The 12,447-nt window shown below is 48.0% G+C and overlaps 1 protein-coding gene across 1 annotated transcript in view; it reads right to left on the reverse strand.

Annotated features, from left to right (window-relative positions):
• Positions 1-11,201, reverse strand: part of SETD1B (SET domain containing 1B, histone lysine methyltransferase) — a 50,483-nt gene extending 39,282 nt beyond the window's left edge. The window contains exons 1-6 of the mRNA XM_064675064.1: positions 10,422-11,201; positions 9,944-10,098; positions 9,441-9,539; positions 8,675-8,945; positions 5,439-5,551; positions 1,597-2,778 (exon numbers count right to left, since the gene is read on the reverse strand). Coding sequence (XP_064531134.1) covers positions 1,597-2,778; positions 5,439-5,551; positions 8,675-8,945; positions 9,441-9,539; positions 9,944-10,098; positions 10,422-10,494 — 1,893 coding nt within the window. The 5' untranslated portion in view covers positions 10,495-11,201. The remainder of the gene's footprint in view (positions 1-1,596; positions 2,779-5,438; positions 5,552-8,674; positions 8,946-9,440; positions 9,540-9,943; positions 10,099-10,421) is intronic.
• Positions 11,202-12,447: the final 1,246 nt, after the last annotated feature.

Raw genomic sequence — 12,447 nt, forward strand, 5'->3', positions numbered from 1 at the left:
CACGCTGCTGCCCCACATCACAGCCCACAACATCCCGCCTCAGCCAGTCCCCCAACGCCAGTGTCCGCTACAGAAAGTGCCTGACCCCACACACCACCCTGGAATCCACCCACCTTCCTAAACACACTCAGAATTGGCTGCAACCCACTTGCAAGAGAGCAAGGACAGCAAATACAAACCCAGAAAGGCAGGAGATGAGGCATGTCTTCCTCATTGTTTTTCAGGCAAACCAAGAGTATCCCCTCTCACGCCTGCCAGACCGAGCTCAAGGAATCAAAACTCCATTCCTAATTAACACATCATGAGGCCCCATGGGCCAGGGACTTGCCTCCCAAGAGGGGAGCCTGGGCCAGCCCCAATGATGAATGAGAACTCAAGCAGCTGAATTGTTTCAAACGCTAAACTGGCAACTGCGAGGACAAGGAGGTTTGGAAAGGCCCGCAGAAAAAACAAAATATCCAGCGCGGTCACACTGTTTTCACTGTGTAGCACCGAGACCTGCACTCTGTTACTGCTGCAGAGCTTTCCCTCCAGTCTCTGCAAAGCCCACAGCTACAAGAGTAGCTCCTCCTCTCCCAAAATGCAGCTGCTTCTCGGGTGAAAACCTCATAACTGCAAACCACTGGAGGGAAATCTATTCTGCCAGCTTAACCCCGGCCAACTTCCATGAGTAAATTAAATTGATGTACCACGCTTGGGACATTTACACGAGACCAGCCCTCTTGACTGCAGCGTTCTTGTACAGCAGGGACAGCAGTTTCATTCCCTTGCATGACCATTATAAACACTGAGGAGAAAGGGCCTGGCATTTGCAAAGATCTGTATTTTGACTGTTCCTTGACACAGCAGAATAGGACCCACACGTCCACTGCAGTGATAGTCACATTTGTTGCAAAAGACCTCCCAAACAGACAGGCCATGCAACATAATTCCTCTGTCTGCTGGCACCACTCCACACTGTTCCGCTCTCGCTCTTCTTTCAGCCACAAATGCCCCAGCAGAGGCAGCGAGCTCTGCTCTATTATTGGAAGACTCAGTGGAGCACATCCCCCACAAGTCAACTACCTCCCCCTTCCAACCGAGCAAAGGGAGTATTAAAACCCAGCAACTGTCTCCTGTTTGAACCAGATGGCAGAAATAGCTGGAGAGCTTTCAAACATCGTATACACTCAATACTTCAGTGCAACATGAAAGCCCCGTTAAGCAAGAGTGTGGCTACATACACACCCCTGCTCAGGGACCACAGCAATGGCAGAAAGTGCTCCATTAACTCCTCTAGTGGCTTAAGTGTCTGTCAACACTCAGGACATTCACACAGCATGAGCACTGGCCAAACTTTGGTGGCTTGTGCAGTCCTTGAGCTCTCCTGAAGCTATAAATTGCAGCAGGCTGATATTATAAACATGGAAAGCTGGAGATTGGCAAGTTAAGACCATCACTCTGTGTCACGTCTAACTCGTTTCCAGCTGCCTTGAGTAAAAGGAAGAGCCACCAGAAACCTCATGCTCTGAAGACACAAAGACGAGCACAATCCCCTGCCCTGTCCAGCTCCAGGGGCAAGCACGGAGCTCCACAACTCAGTTCCAGCTCACTCACCTCGTCCATTTTTTCTGACGTTGGAGTCTGGTCACCAGGCACCATCTCTTTAGCCTCCGAGGTCTCAGTTTTGGAGGTCCTGCCCAGCTGATCACTGGGAGTCATGCTGGCCTCCGATGTCCCCCGGGAATTCTGACTCAGAGAAGCTGTCCCAGGGATGGGCTCGTCGTCGTCGGAGTCAGGTAACGGCGTTGGGCTGATGTCCTCCAAGCCCGTGCTGGAAGGGCGTGAGGAAGGCGTCTGCCCCCTGAAACCGGGCTGAGAGTTTGAACCGTACGGTGTGATGGGAGAGAGCTGGGAAGAAGAGGAGGAAATAGGGCTACCTTCCATTCGGATCTCGTTATCTGAGTCATGCTCGTTAAGAAAGGGTAACTTTGTTCTCTGCTCTTTCAAGAGCATCTCAATCCTTGAGTCTAAACTGTTATGCTGCATTTCAGACTCCATGGTGGGGGTGCCAGGGGTCTCGCTCCTCTCTGGAGTCTGAGAGAAGGATGCTGTGCTCGGTTCAGGAACAGAGTTCGAGTCGGGCAAGGGCGGAGGCTCCTCTGGTTTCTCCTTCACTGGGACAAAATCGATGCTAGGGGCAGCACTGCTTTCCACAACCATCTCAGTGGGAGGGGGCGCAGGTCTCCGGTACTCTGTTTCCCTGGAAGTTTGGGGAAACTGCTGCTCATCGGATTGGGGAAATACAGCTGGTGGTTGGTAGGGAGAGAAGGCAGATTTGTAGCTCGAAGAACTAGAGTGGCTCAGGGGAGGAGTGTGAGAGAACTGAACTGGCTCCTGCTGATGGGATTTGTACGTACTGAACTGATGCTCCGCGCCTCGGAACACACCCGCCGAGTTGTGCACGTAGTGATGTTGATGTCCCGGGCGGCGGTTGTAGGCATCCGTAAATTTTGTTTCATGTCTCCTGGGTTTGTACCCACTGTCCTGCCCAAAATGGTACACAGGCGTTGTCTGACGGCTGGAATAGGTGGAATCCTGGGAAAACGGCGTCCCTAACCGTGGGGTGTGAGGTGTTCCTTGGGACTGCGGGGTGAATTGGCTGTACGAGTTCGGGGTGTCTTGCCGACAGCTGGAATAGGCTGTGTCGTGGGAGAAGGGCGTGCTGCTGTTTGGGGTAACAGAGGAGCCCGTGGAAGAAAGGTTACTGTCTTTCAGGCGCTTCAGGGAATCCGTCAACTGTGAAAACAGAACAGAGAAAAGCACCTAAACACACACTTTTACAGAGATATTTGTCTAATCCGTTTGGTTTTCAGAGGAGTTGAGTACCCGAGAGTTCGCAGTGATTTCCACGACCAAAAAATAAATAGGTTACAGAGTCCCTGAAAACACAAACCATTATCCATTATTAACAGTTCCCTTTGATTTAAAAGAAAAAGGCAAGCAAAGAGGAACTTGTCTGCAAGAGGAGGAAGAAGAAAGCAGACAGTTTTCCTCATAAGCTACACCCAAGTGCATCAGGTGAACAGGAGACTTGCACACCACTTTTATCTGAAGGAGTTCCAATTTCTATCAACTATGTAAGGCTTGTCTAAATTGCATATAGGAAAGAAAATTTAAGAAGTCTGAGATGTGAGATTACCAATTTATCTTTTTTTGTGAACAAATCAAAACATACAAAGCAGCAAACTGCCAGCCTGCAGCCAAACCTCTGCAGCAGAGCTGCCCCACCAGCCTCTCTCCCAAACATTCATCTATAACAAGGGAGAAGGCTACACATATAAAAGGCATAAAAAGTTCTCAACTGCCAAAAGCACCTTTTTAAAGCCCTTCCTGAAGATGAATGCTCAGGCAGAGCACTACTGACTATGGCATTCGAAACTGAAACCCTACAAACCTACAGAGCAGCCAAGTCATTGCTCTGCAACTCACTCCACAGGCACGTTCAGGGGGTTTCTAGGAGCAGCCCTGCTCCAACTCAGACTCTGCTGAGTCATAACAGTGCCACACTAATCATCAGCTCCGGAATCAATTTTCCATAATGCAAAGCAGGAGCTCAGTGAGAATCCCCCTGGTAGCAAGAGAGGCAGGACTGAGCTCCAGCTCCCCAAAATCACATTAGGACAGCAAACTGGTGAGGCTACAGGCTGGCTGCTCCTCTCTCAAGCACAGGCAGGTAGAGACACCTGTAAAATAACCTGCTTGGAACATGCCAGCAGCAAACTCAAGCTGAGCCCTCACCTGTCTGCTATGCTCACACACGTCTCACCCACTCAACAGTGTGCACTCGCTCTTGGTGTGACCCCCTAGAGACCATGACCACATGGACATCAGGAAAGTTTCTTCCTCAACTGTTCTAAAACCCACAGGAAGGAGCAGGAAGCACGTGGCTGGTTCTTGACAACAACCACATCTCTGCACCTTTGGTGCAGACTGTCTTTCAGTGGGGCTTGTACATGACCTAGAGGCAGGGACTGCAGAACTGTCAGGTCTTTGCTGCTCTGCATGAGGGGGAAGGCAATTGTCAGGAGTATTTTACTAAACTACAACAGCAAATAAGTTTGTTGGTGGATTCTAGTGTCAAAAACATGATGCAAAACAGCTGAAGTTACCCACAAAGCAATAATTTTGGTGATAATTGGGAAAAAAATCAATTCAGGATAATAATATAATACAAAAACACAGCATCTAGAGAAACAATCTAAAAGATAATTACAGCAAGGACTACTTTGGGGGATACCATCAATTTGCTGCTAACCCTGAAAAAGGAGTAAGAACAAATCTGTCTATTTTTATTTCAGATATGGAACCAGCAGAAATGAGCAGCCAGGCCCTGCTCATAGCAGGGCTCCCAGCAAAATCATTACTTGCCTCCCTCCTGCCTTTAAAAGCACCTTGCTGGGAGGTAAGGAAGAACCAACCTCTTCATGATTTTATTAAAAAGATACTGAGATTTTGCCTTGGTGATATTGGGATGGTTGGTGGGAGAAGAGGAGAAATTTATTTTTTCAGATCAATGGAATTTCCATGTTCAAGGTATAGCTCTCACCTGTCCTGAGAATGCCTGATCTCAGAATTAATGAAATCGTGACATTTTAAGAGCACAGAGAAGTAGAGAAAAGAAATCCCTGCCAAATCTCTTTCAAATTTGATGTCTTAAAGTGGGTTCTTAAGTCACAATGAGGAGCCAAAGTACATTTAGACAAGTCAGCCTCTCTGGCTGACAACTTCACACAAACAGGCTTCCCTTCCCCCTCGCCCTCTCATCCCAGTGGGGATTGCAGGGAAGCAGGTAATCGTACGAAGCCATGCAGAGAATTGTGCCCTAAATATCGAGGGACCCCTGGAAGCCCTCAGGAATTCTGCCCACTGCTTTTATTAACAGCTGATTCCAGCAACTAATTAAGATTCTGGAAAATTGATGCCACTATTGAAGCTCAGTCCCCTTCCACCTTTTAGCCTTTAAGCAAGGCTGAAGCCCGTGAGCGCTGAGATTACACACCACAGACACCAGGCCAAATGTACCACTGTAAATCATTCCCCTGACTTCAAGGGAATAATCTCATCTCAGGGACAGATCTGATCCAGTCCTAACTGCAGGAATTTCTGATGTTAATAGGGCACATTCTGTCAGTTTTGGAGGCATTTTTCACTCAGAAAGACAAAAAGCACTTCCCGAGCTATGGAGACACAGATCAGCCACATGCTCTGATTCAGAGGTACATTTGCTATGGCAATTATGAGCAAGTTATATTTAAATGTGAATTAGCAACATCCACTGGAACTATGGCAAGACAGGAAAAAGAAGCTAAATTAAAAGTGTTAAAACGCTAACTTTAATGTTTGGAGTTTTCTAGAAAGTTATTCTTAAAAAGAAATAAAAAGCCAAGCACACCTACCTGGAGAGCTTCATTCCCAGTTGGGGACACGTCCTGTTCGGTGCCTACAGGGAGGGTCTGAGGAGTGTAAAGACCATTAACCAGCAGTTCATAGAATCGCATGCGGGTCTCACCTGCACAGACCACAATGGGAGAGTTGATTAAACAGGAATAATAAAATCTTGGTGAAAATACACATTCTTGACACCCACATGACCCTGCTACCGCTCCCAGCCCGCTGCATCCATGCAAGAGAGGAGCAGTTATCACCTCTGAGCTCTCAGGGATCATTTTTAAATAATCTGCTGGGCAAGAGAAGTCAGACACTCCCTTCTCCAGCCAAGACAAGGAGGCTTCTAAATCCTTTTTCCTCTTCTCAGCCTGCTTGGCAGCTCTGCTCCTTACCATGCTCTCTGGAGCGCAGCCGTTTCCCTCCTCTCCAAAGTGCCAAGCAAATAGCTTGCAGATTTGAGAAGTGAAACTCTCACCCAAGGGAGAAGCCTCTGCCAACACCCAGAGCTTCTTCAGAAAGCTCTCCCTGCACACCTTGCTCGTAGAAACTGCCTGTTACTAATGCAAACACGGTGCATGGGAATGCTGAGGACAAAACCGTTAACGCTGCCTTTCCAAAACACACCAATTAATCCTTTTTCCCCCCCCCATAATTTAAGGAGTAGTCAGTAACATCCTTAGAAGAACAAAGCCAGAGAAGCAAACTGTCCCATACAGTGTTACTGACCCTCAGCCTTTTCATTCCCAAAGTCTACAAAGACCCAGTTTCTCAATACCGAATTTTTCGTTACTACAAAAACTTAATCCTACTTATTCTGCAGTCTGTAAGAAATCTGTCATCAGCTTCAAAGGCAACAGAATCAAACCCTGAAACTGTCTGAATTTTGCTCTGAAAGATAAGGAATACATAGAAAAATGGACAGACCCAGCACCTGAGCCCAGAAAATGAACTCAGGCAATATCTCCCCAAAACTAGGACTACTTTCATGCAGAAGTCCTGTAGGATTAAACCTCAAACTCCCTGTGAATCACCCCATAAAATCCAAAAGCAAAACACCCCTTAGCACAATTCTATGTAGTGAAAGACTTACTTATCTTGAACAAATGCTGCAGATGGGGTTATTTGGGTATCAAATCTCATTTCACAAAAGTCCTGAGCCATCCTCAACTACATAAACTGTTTTAGCTCAACTGAAGTCGTGACAAAATAGATCTTTTCACTGCAAGAGCTTGAAGATATGCTTGAAATATTAACACACACCGCCTACACATAACACAATGCCATGTATATAGAAGTGTTAGGCTTATTTTCATTGGTTTTTGAAAAAATATACAGTAATTGTTACAAAGTTTCATAATTCTTTCTGAATCCCCCATATAATGCAGGAAAAGTTACAGTTTCAAAGAGGTTTATGAATGTGAAATGAGTTCTATCTATTTCTCTAAAACAGGCAATTATTAATTGTGTCCAGTCCATAAATGGATAAACTGAGGCAAAGAAGTTGCTCTAAACAAGCCTGTCTTAGAAGAGGAGACTGGATTTATTAGTTTCAGATTCCCAGGCCTATGCTCATTCCAGACAGATAAAAATGACACTTTCACTCCTAATATTTATTTTTCTACACTATGAAAACAAAGGTTTTAACCAACCTTTCCTTCTCTTGAAGAGTGAAATACTAGAAAGAAATGTTAAAACGGATATATATATTTTAAGTATGCCCTAACCTGCTAATGCTATTTTAGGAATTCCATTTTTACTTGATTCTGACAGATTATAGCACACTGACAGTCCTACTCTTTTAGAATGAAAGAGAAGCAACTGTGTGAAAAAAATACATTAGAAGCATAAAGCTGGCAAAAAAAACCTCCCAGAAATGCAATCTGAAAACAGACTTCAGTGTTTTCTCCCAGGAAACAGAAGACTAAACCCCCCTCATTTTCCTGATGTGCTGCAAACTTTCTGGAGCAGCTGCCTGGTCAAGACTTGCAGAGTAGTTTATAAATGGAGGAGAACAAGGAGGAAGGTAGCACAATCAGCTTGTTTAAAATTACTCTCATTAAGACATCCACCGCTTATGAGCCAGCTTTAGCTTACATTAGTAAATCTGCAGATGGTTAATTTGTTCTTAAATGTGATTTTTACCTTCAAATTTAAAAGCAGGGGAAGGAGCCTGTCTGTAAAAATTAATGATACTAGAATTTCAAAGTATACACATGTAAGGTCAAGCTCACAATAGAAAATATTATACCACTACTGTGATTTCTCTTCTAACAGTGGTCAGTAATGTCAACAAACATCCTGTTCTAGTCTATCACATGTGGCACACCGACTGCTGTGCTGGTCTTGCACTAAACTGTGGAAACCTTTTAGTACAGAACAAAAATAACAGCATTTTTAAGAAAATGGTGTTAGCAATGTCCTTTTCCCAAGAAGGAGTGCAGCAAGTCAGTTTTAAACTAGAAATGCCACCTTTAGAAGGAAGAAGTACAAGCAGCAACAGATCTACACCTCCTCAGCTTTAGATATTTTATAAAATTCAGGCAGATTTTAGCAAAGCCCTTCCCTAACACGCTTGGAGGAGAGAGAACAGACTAAACACAATGCCTTCACACTTCCAGAAACTTTATTGGGCTCCCGAGGGCTGGGGTGTGAGGCTGGGAGCTGGTTACTCCAGGACAGGGAGTTCCTGTCACTTTAAGAGCCAGTCTCACACTTACACACTCGCACACCCTGACAAGTGCTGCGTGTGCACTCTGCTGCCCCAGCCTCCAGTGTGCTCTAAGTATCAATGAAATGCCAGGCACGCAGAGGACAGCACCCAGCCCTGCTGCCGCTGCCAGAACCCAGAGATTCGGGTCCCAGGATCCACCAGGACTTGCCCAAAAAGCCCAAGTTTGCAAAAGGCGGGTGTCCCGGGGTCCGGCAGCCCCGGCAGGTGGCCAAGAGGGGCCAGCCTGGGGCAGGGAGATGGGGGACATGGGAGAGCAGGGAGCGGGGACAGGGACGGGCAGGGGACAGGCAGAATGGCAGCATTTTGCAAATTACAGGGCTGTATCTTAGCAACAGACAACACATTTGGCTCCACGTGACTCGCCCAGGCCCCAGACACCAGACCCGCTGCCGGCTCTCATCGTATTTTTAATCACCAGGTTCCTGCCCTCTGCAACAGCCTCCGTGGTGGAAGCGGGATGGTCAGGGGCTCTGTAAACCCCAAAACGCGTGAGGCCGGAATGTGCCCCCTCACCTTTCGTATCCAGCTCCACGTGAATGATGTTGCCCATGACAGAGGTGTTGTGAAGGTGCTGAACAGCCTCCCGGGCACCCTTGACAGTGGCAAAGATGACTTTGGCAATGCCCAGGTGCTTCTTGTTCTTGGGGTTGTAGAGAATCTCCACCTCTTCCACTTCTCCGTATTTCTTGCACATGTCGGCCAAAAAGTTTTCGCGGATGTTGTCGTTCAGCTTGGCAAAGGTGACCTGCTTGGGAGGCACTGGCCCCACGTAAAATTCATCAATCTGGAACGGGCACAAGGTGGGGAGCGATACAAACAATCATCATTGTTTAATGAGCGTGGGGGAGGGCCTAAGGATGGCACGGGAGGGAGAGGGTTAAAACATCCTGCAAACTTTGGGGGGGAAAAAAACGCTTCTGAGGCTCTGGGATGAAGCTCAGAGCTGAGCAGAGGCTCTGCTGCCGCAGCCATTCATTGGAACCGGCTCCTTTCTGGGCTACAAAGATGTATTTTGAGCAGCACTGTGAGTGGAGAGCCCCCTTCCACCGCCCCCCGCCCAAAAAGCCCCAGCTCCAAAACCTTCAAGTGATCTCGTTAGACAGATGCATTGATTTCTCGTTATCCTTATAGAAGAGGATTACTGTTAAACAGTTTGCTAAATAACAATGTTAACAGGAATATGACTGTCATTTAAATGGTCCATTAAACTATTTGGAACTGAGGCTTCACTACCAGATAAACAAGAATACAGAGCTAAAACCAAAATTCGGGGCAGTACCTTGAATTTGGGGACAGACAGCTCCAACTCCTTAGTTTTGGTCCATATTCGCCCTATTCTGGGATCCCTGACACAATCCACAGGAGCGATTCCCGAGTTCTAGGAGGAGGAGGAGAGAAAACACAGAAACAGCAATAATAAGGCTTGAAATTTAAGACACAAATAAAAGAAAAAATAAACCCCAAGGAAGCACGGGCTGTCTCATGGGAAGGGGAAAGCGCACACACACACACGTGTCAAATTGCAATACTGCTGGGAAATGCACACAGATTGGAAACACAGGAAAAAGCCGCAGGTTTGGGCTCCTGACAGTTGAATACACAGTGTCAGGTGGCGGTAACTTTGGTAGCTGTGCGTGTCCCCCCAAGACCCCCCTCCCACACACGGCGGGGATTACCACGACCCGGAGGGACCCCCAACCCCCAAAACGCCGGTAACACGGAGGCGGGGGGGGCGGGGGGAGACACAACACAGGGAGGGAAACCCGGGAGCCCCCCACTCACAGGCATGCTGAAATGTTGCCCATCGTAACGGTAGAGTTTGTGCTGTCCTTTTTTCAGAGCCGGGTCAATAATCAACTTGTAACTTCTCCAATGGTGATTTCTTTTCTCGACAGAAGTGCTGGCTTGCGTGCTGTTCTCCATTCCGTTGATCCAACCTGGACGGGGGGGGGGGGAGAGAGAGGAAGGGGGAATGGGAAAAGAGAGGAAAAAAATCACACGGAAAACCATAAAGTTAAAAAAAATATTTAACAAAGACCTCTTCGTTTCGGTGTGTTTTTTTTTTTTAACGAGCCGCCCGCTCTACACACCCAGGCAGGGAGGAAATCCACCGCGAAGCGAGCCCCAAAATGGGGGAATTGCCAGCCGGGTCCCCCCTCCACCCCAGTCAGACAAGAGGCAGAGAGGGAGAAGGAGGAGAGGAGAAGGAAAAAAAAAAAAAACGAAGAAGAGGAAAAAAAAAAAAAAGACCCAGTCTCACTTGAACTCTGCTTTTTGCCATGATCTTCAGGGTGCTTGGCTTTTTCCCCCGCCTTGGTCTCTCGAAAAGACATCGCGCTGGGCGGCCGATCGTCTCCGGGCGGCGAAAGGCGAGCTCCCGTCTCACATGGGGCCGGTTACCGGCGCGGGCTGCCCGCCAGGCTCCTGCCTCCCGTTTTCGCGAGCCACCACATATTGTGTGTGCTCGCTGCTGGCGGCGGCCGGGATCCCACAATACACCGCTGCGAGCGCCGCGAACGCCTCTACCCGCGCTCCGCCGCCTGCACATTCACGGCGGCCGCGCCGCGCAGCCCCCGGCCCGCGGCCGCCCGCCGCCGCCCCGCCGCCGCCGAGCGCCGCCGCATGGGCCGCCGCCGGGACGCGCGGGTTTTTTTCCCCTCCCCGCCGCGGGGCTAACGGCATGCGGGGGGGCGAGTGGAATCTGCCCGCTGCATTTACCTTAGCGCAAACTGTTTCTAAACAAGATGGACCTATAGGTGGGACAAGTTGGTCGGATTTTTTTTTTTTTTTTTGCTTTGCTTTGCTTTCTATCTTTTTTTTTTTTTTTTTTTGAGGGAAAGACTTCGGCGAGCCCGGGAGACCGCGGGGGCGGGCGGAGCGCGGACCCGCCGCGCTGCTGCGGCGGAGGGGTGGCGACACACTCAAGGCGGGCGGGGGGTGTGTGATGGAGGATGAGGGGGGGAAGCAGTTTTGCTTATTAAAGGTCCGGAGCCGTCGGCAGCCAATCAGCGGGGAGGTTCCATTTTGTTTTCGGTGCGAGAGGCGGGCGGGCGGCGCGGTGCCCCCGGCGCTCGGCGGGCGCGGGGCCGGGCGGAGCGCGGCGGGCGCATGGCGCGGCCGTCCCGGGGCGCGGGGCCGCGGCGGCTCCGCGAGCGGCCGCGCCATTGGCTGCGGCCGGGGCAGCGCGGCGGGCGCAGCCAATGGGAGCGCGGCTTCCATGGGGCCTGAGTTATTAGACGGCGGGGTAAAAGCGCCGCGCGGCAGAAGCGGCCAAGGAAGGGCCGCGGGACCCGCAGCCATTTTTCTGCAGTGGAGCGAAATGGCCAAACTGGGCTTTTCCTTTGTTCCACAAAGAGGGGAATCCGCCATGTGAATCCGCACCGCGCGCGGTGGTGGGAGCCTCCATAGCGCGGGTGCCAGACGACCCACTGAAGAAGGAAGATTTATAAAAATAATGCCAAGCCCTTAACCAAAAAAAAAAAAAAATTTAATGCGGACTTTTTTTTTTTTTCTCTCCTCCCTTATGATTCGGGATCCATCTTTGTCTTGTGTAACTAGGTCACGGCACACCCTATGTCAGCAGTTAACAATTTCGAATGCCAACAAAAAAAAAAAGTAAATACATGATTTTTATATTTTTTTCGTTGTTTTGGGGGTTTTTAAGCTTTAAGCAGCTCTGATGGCTGAAAAATAAATTTGAGAGATTTATCTCCTGTGTTAAACACTTGATTCCTGGCCATTTTTATTAACTCCTTTGGTGCTTAAAAGGTAACGTTTTAAATATAGGTATAGGAATAGTAAATTCTGGCAAAAAATAAGGCAATTTTACTATTATAAGCTTTTTTTCTTTTTTCTTATGTTGTAAGTACCCAATCCATTCTGTCCTTGCTAAGTGTAGTTTTCATGTTAATGTTACTGGAGTGGTCCTTATTGCTAAGCCTTCATTTGCATGTCTTATGTTTTTATCTGTTTAAACCAATTTATGCTTTTTTGAAATATTTTACTTATAAAGCAAAATACCTAGCCAGGCTATGTTTATAAGTTGTTTAGAACCAGTAAATGTTAACTAGGTGTTTTCACACTGACATGTGCAGCCTAAAACTATTGAGGAGAATATTTTTAGTGTCTGCGTGCTCTGTGGAAAAACACTGAACGTCCTTTTTATGTACAGAGTAAATCTGCCACAGGAAGGTAGATTTAAGCCTTGAGCAGGAGTCCTCGCTGCATACGGTCAGTCAACATAGCTGGACAACTTTTTCTATAGCTTTTTTCCCCTTTTTTTTTTC

The sequence above is a fragment of the Pseudopipra pipra genome, chromosome 18 (assembly GCF_036250125.1).
Source record: "Pseudopipra pipra isolate bDixPip1 chromosome 18, bDixPip1.hap1, whole genome shotgun sequence".
NCBI lineage: Eukaryota > Metazoa > Chordata > Aves > Passeriformes > Pipridae > Pseudopipra > Pseudopipra pipra.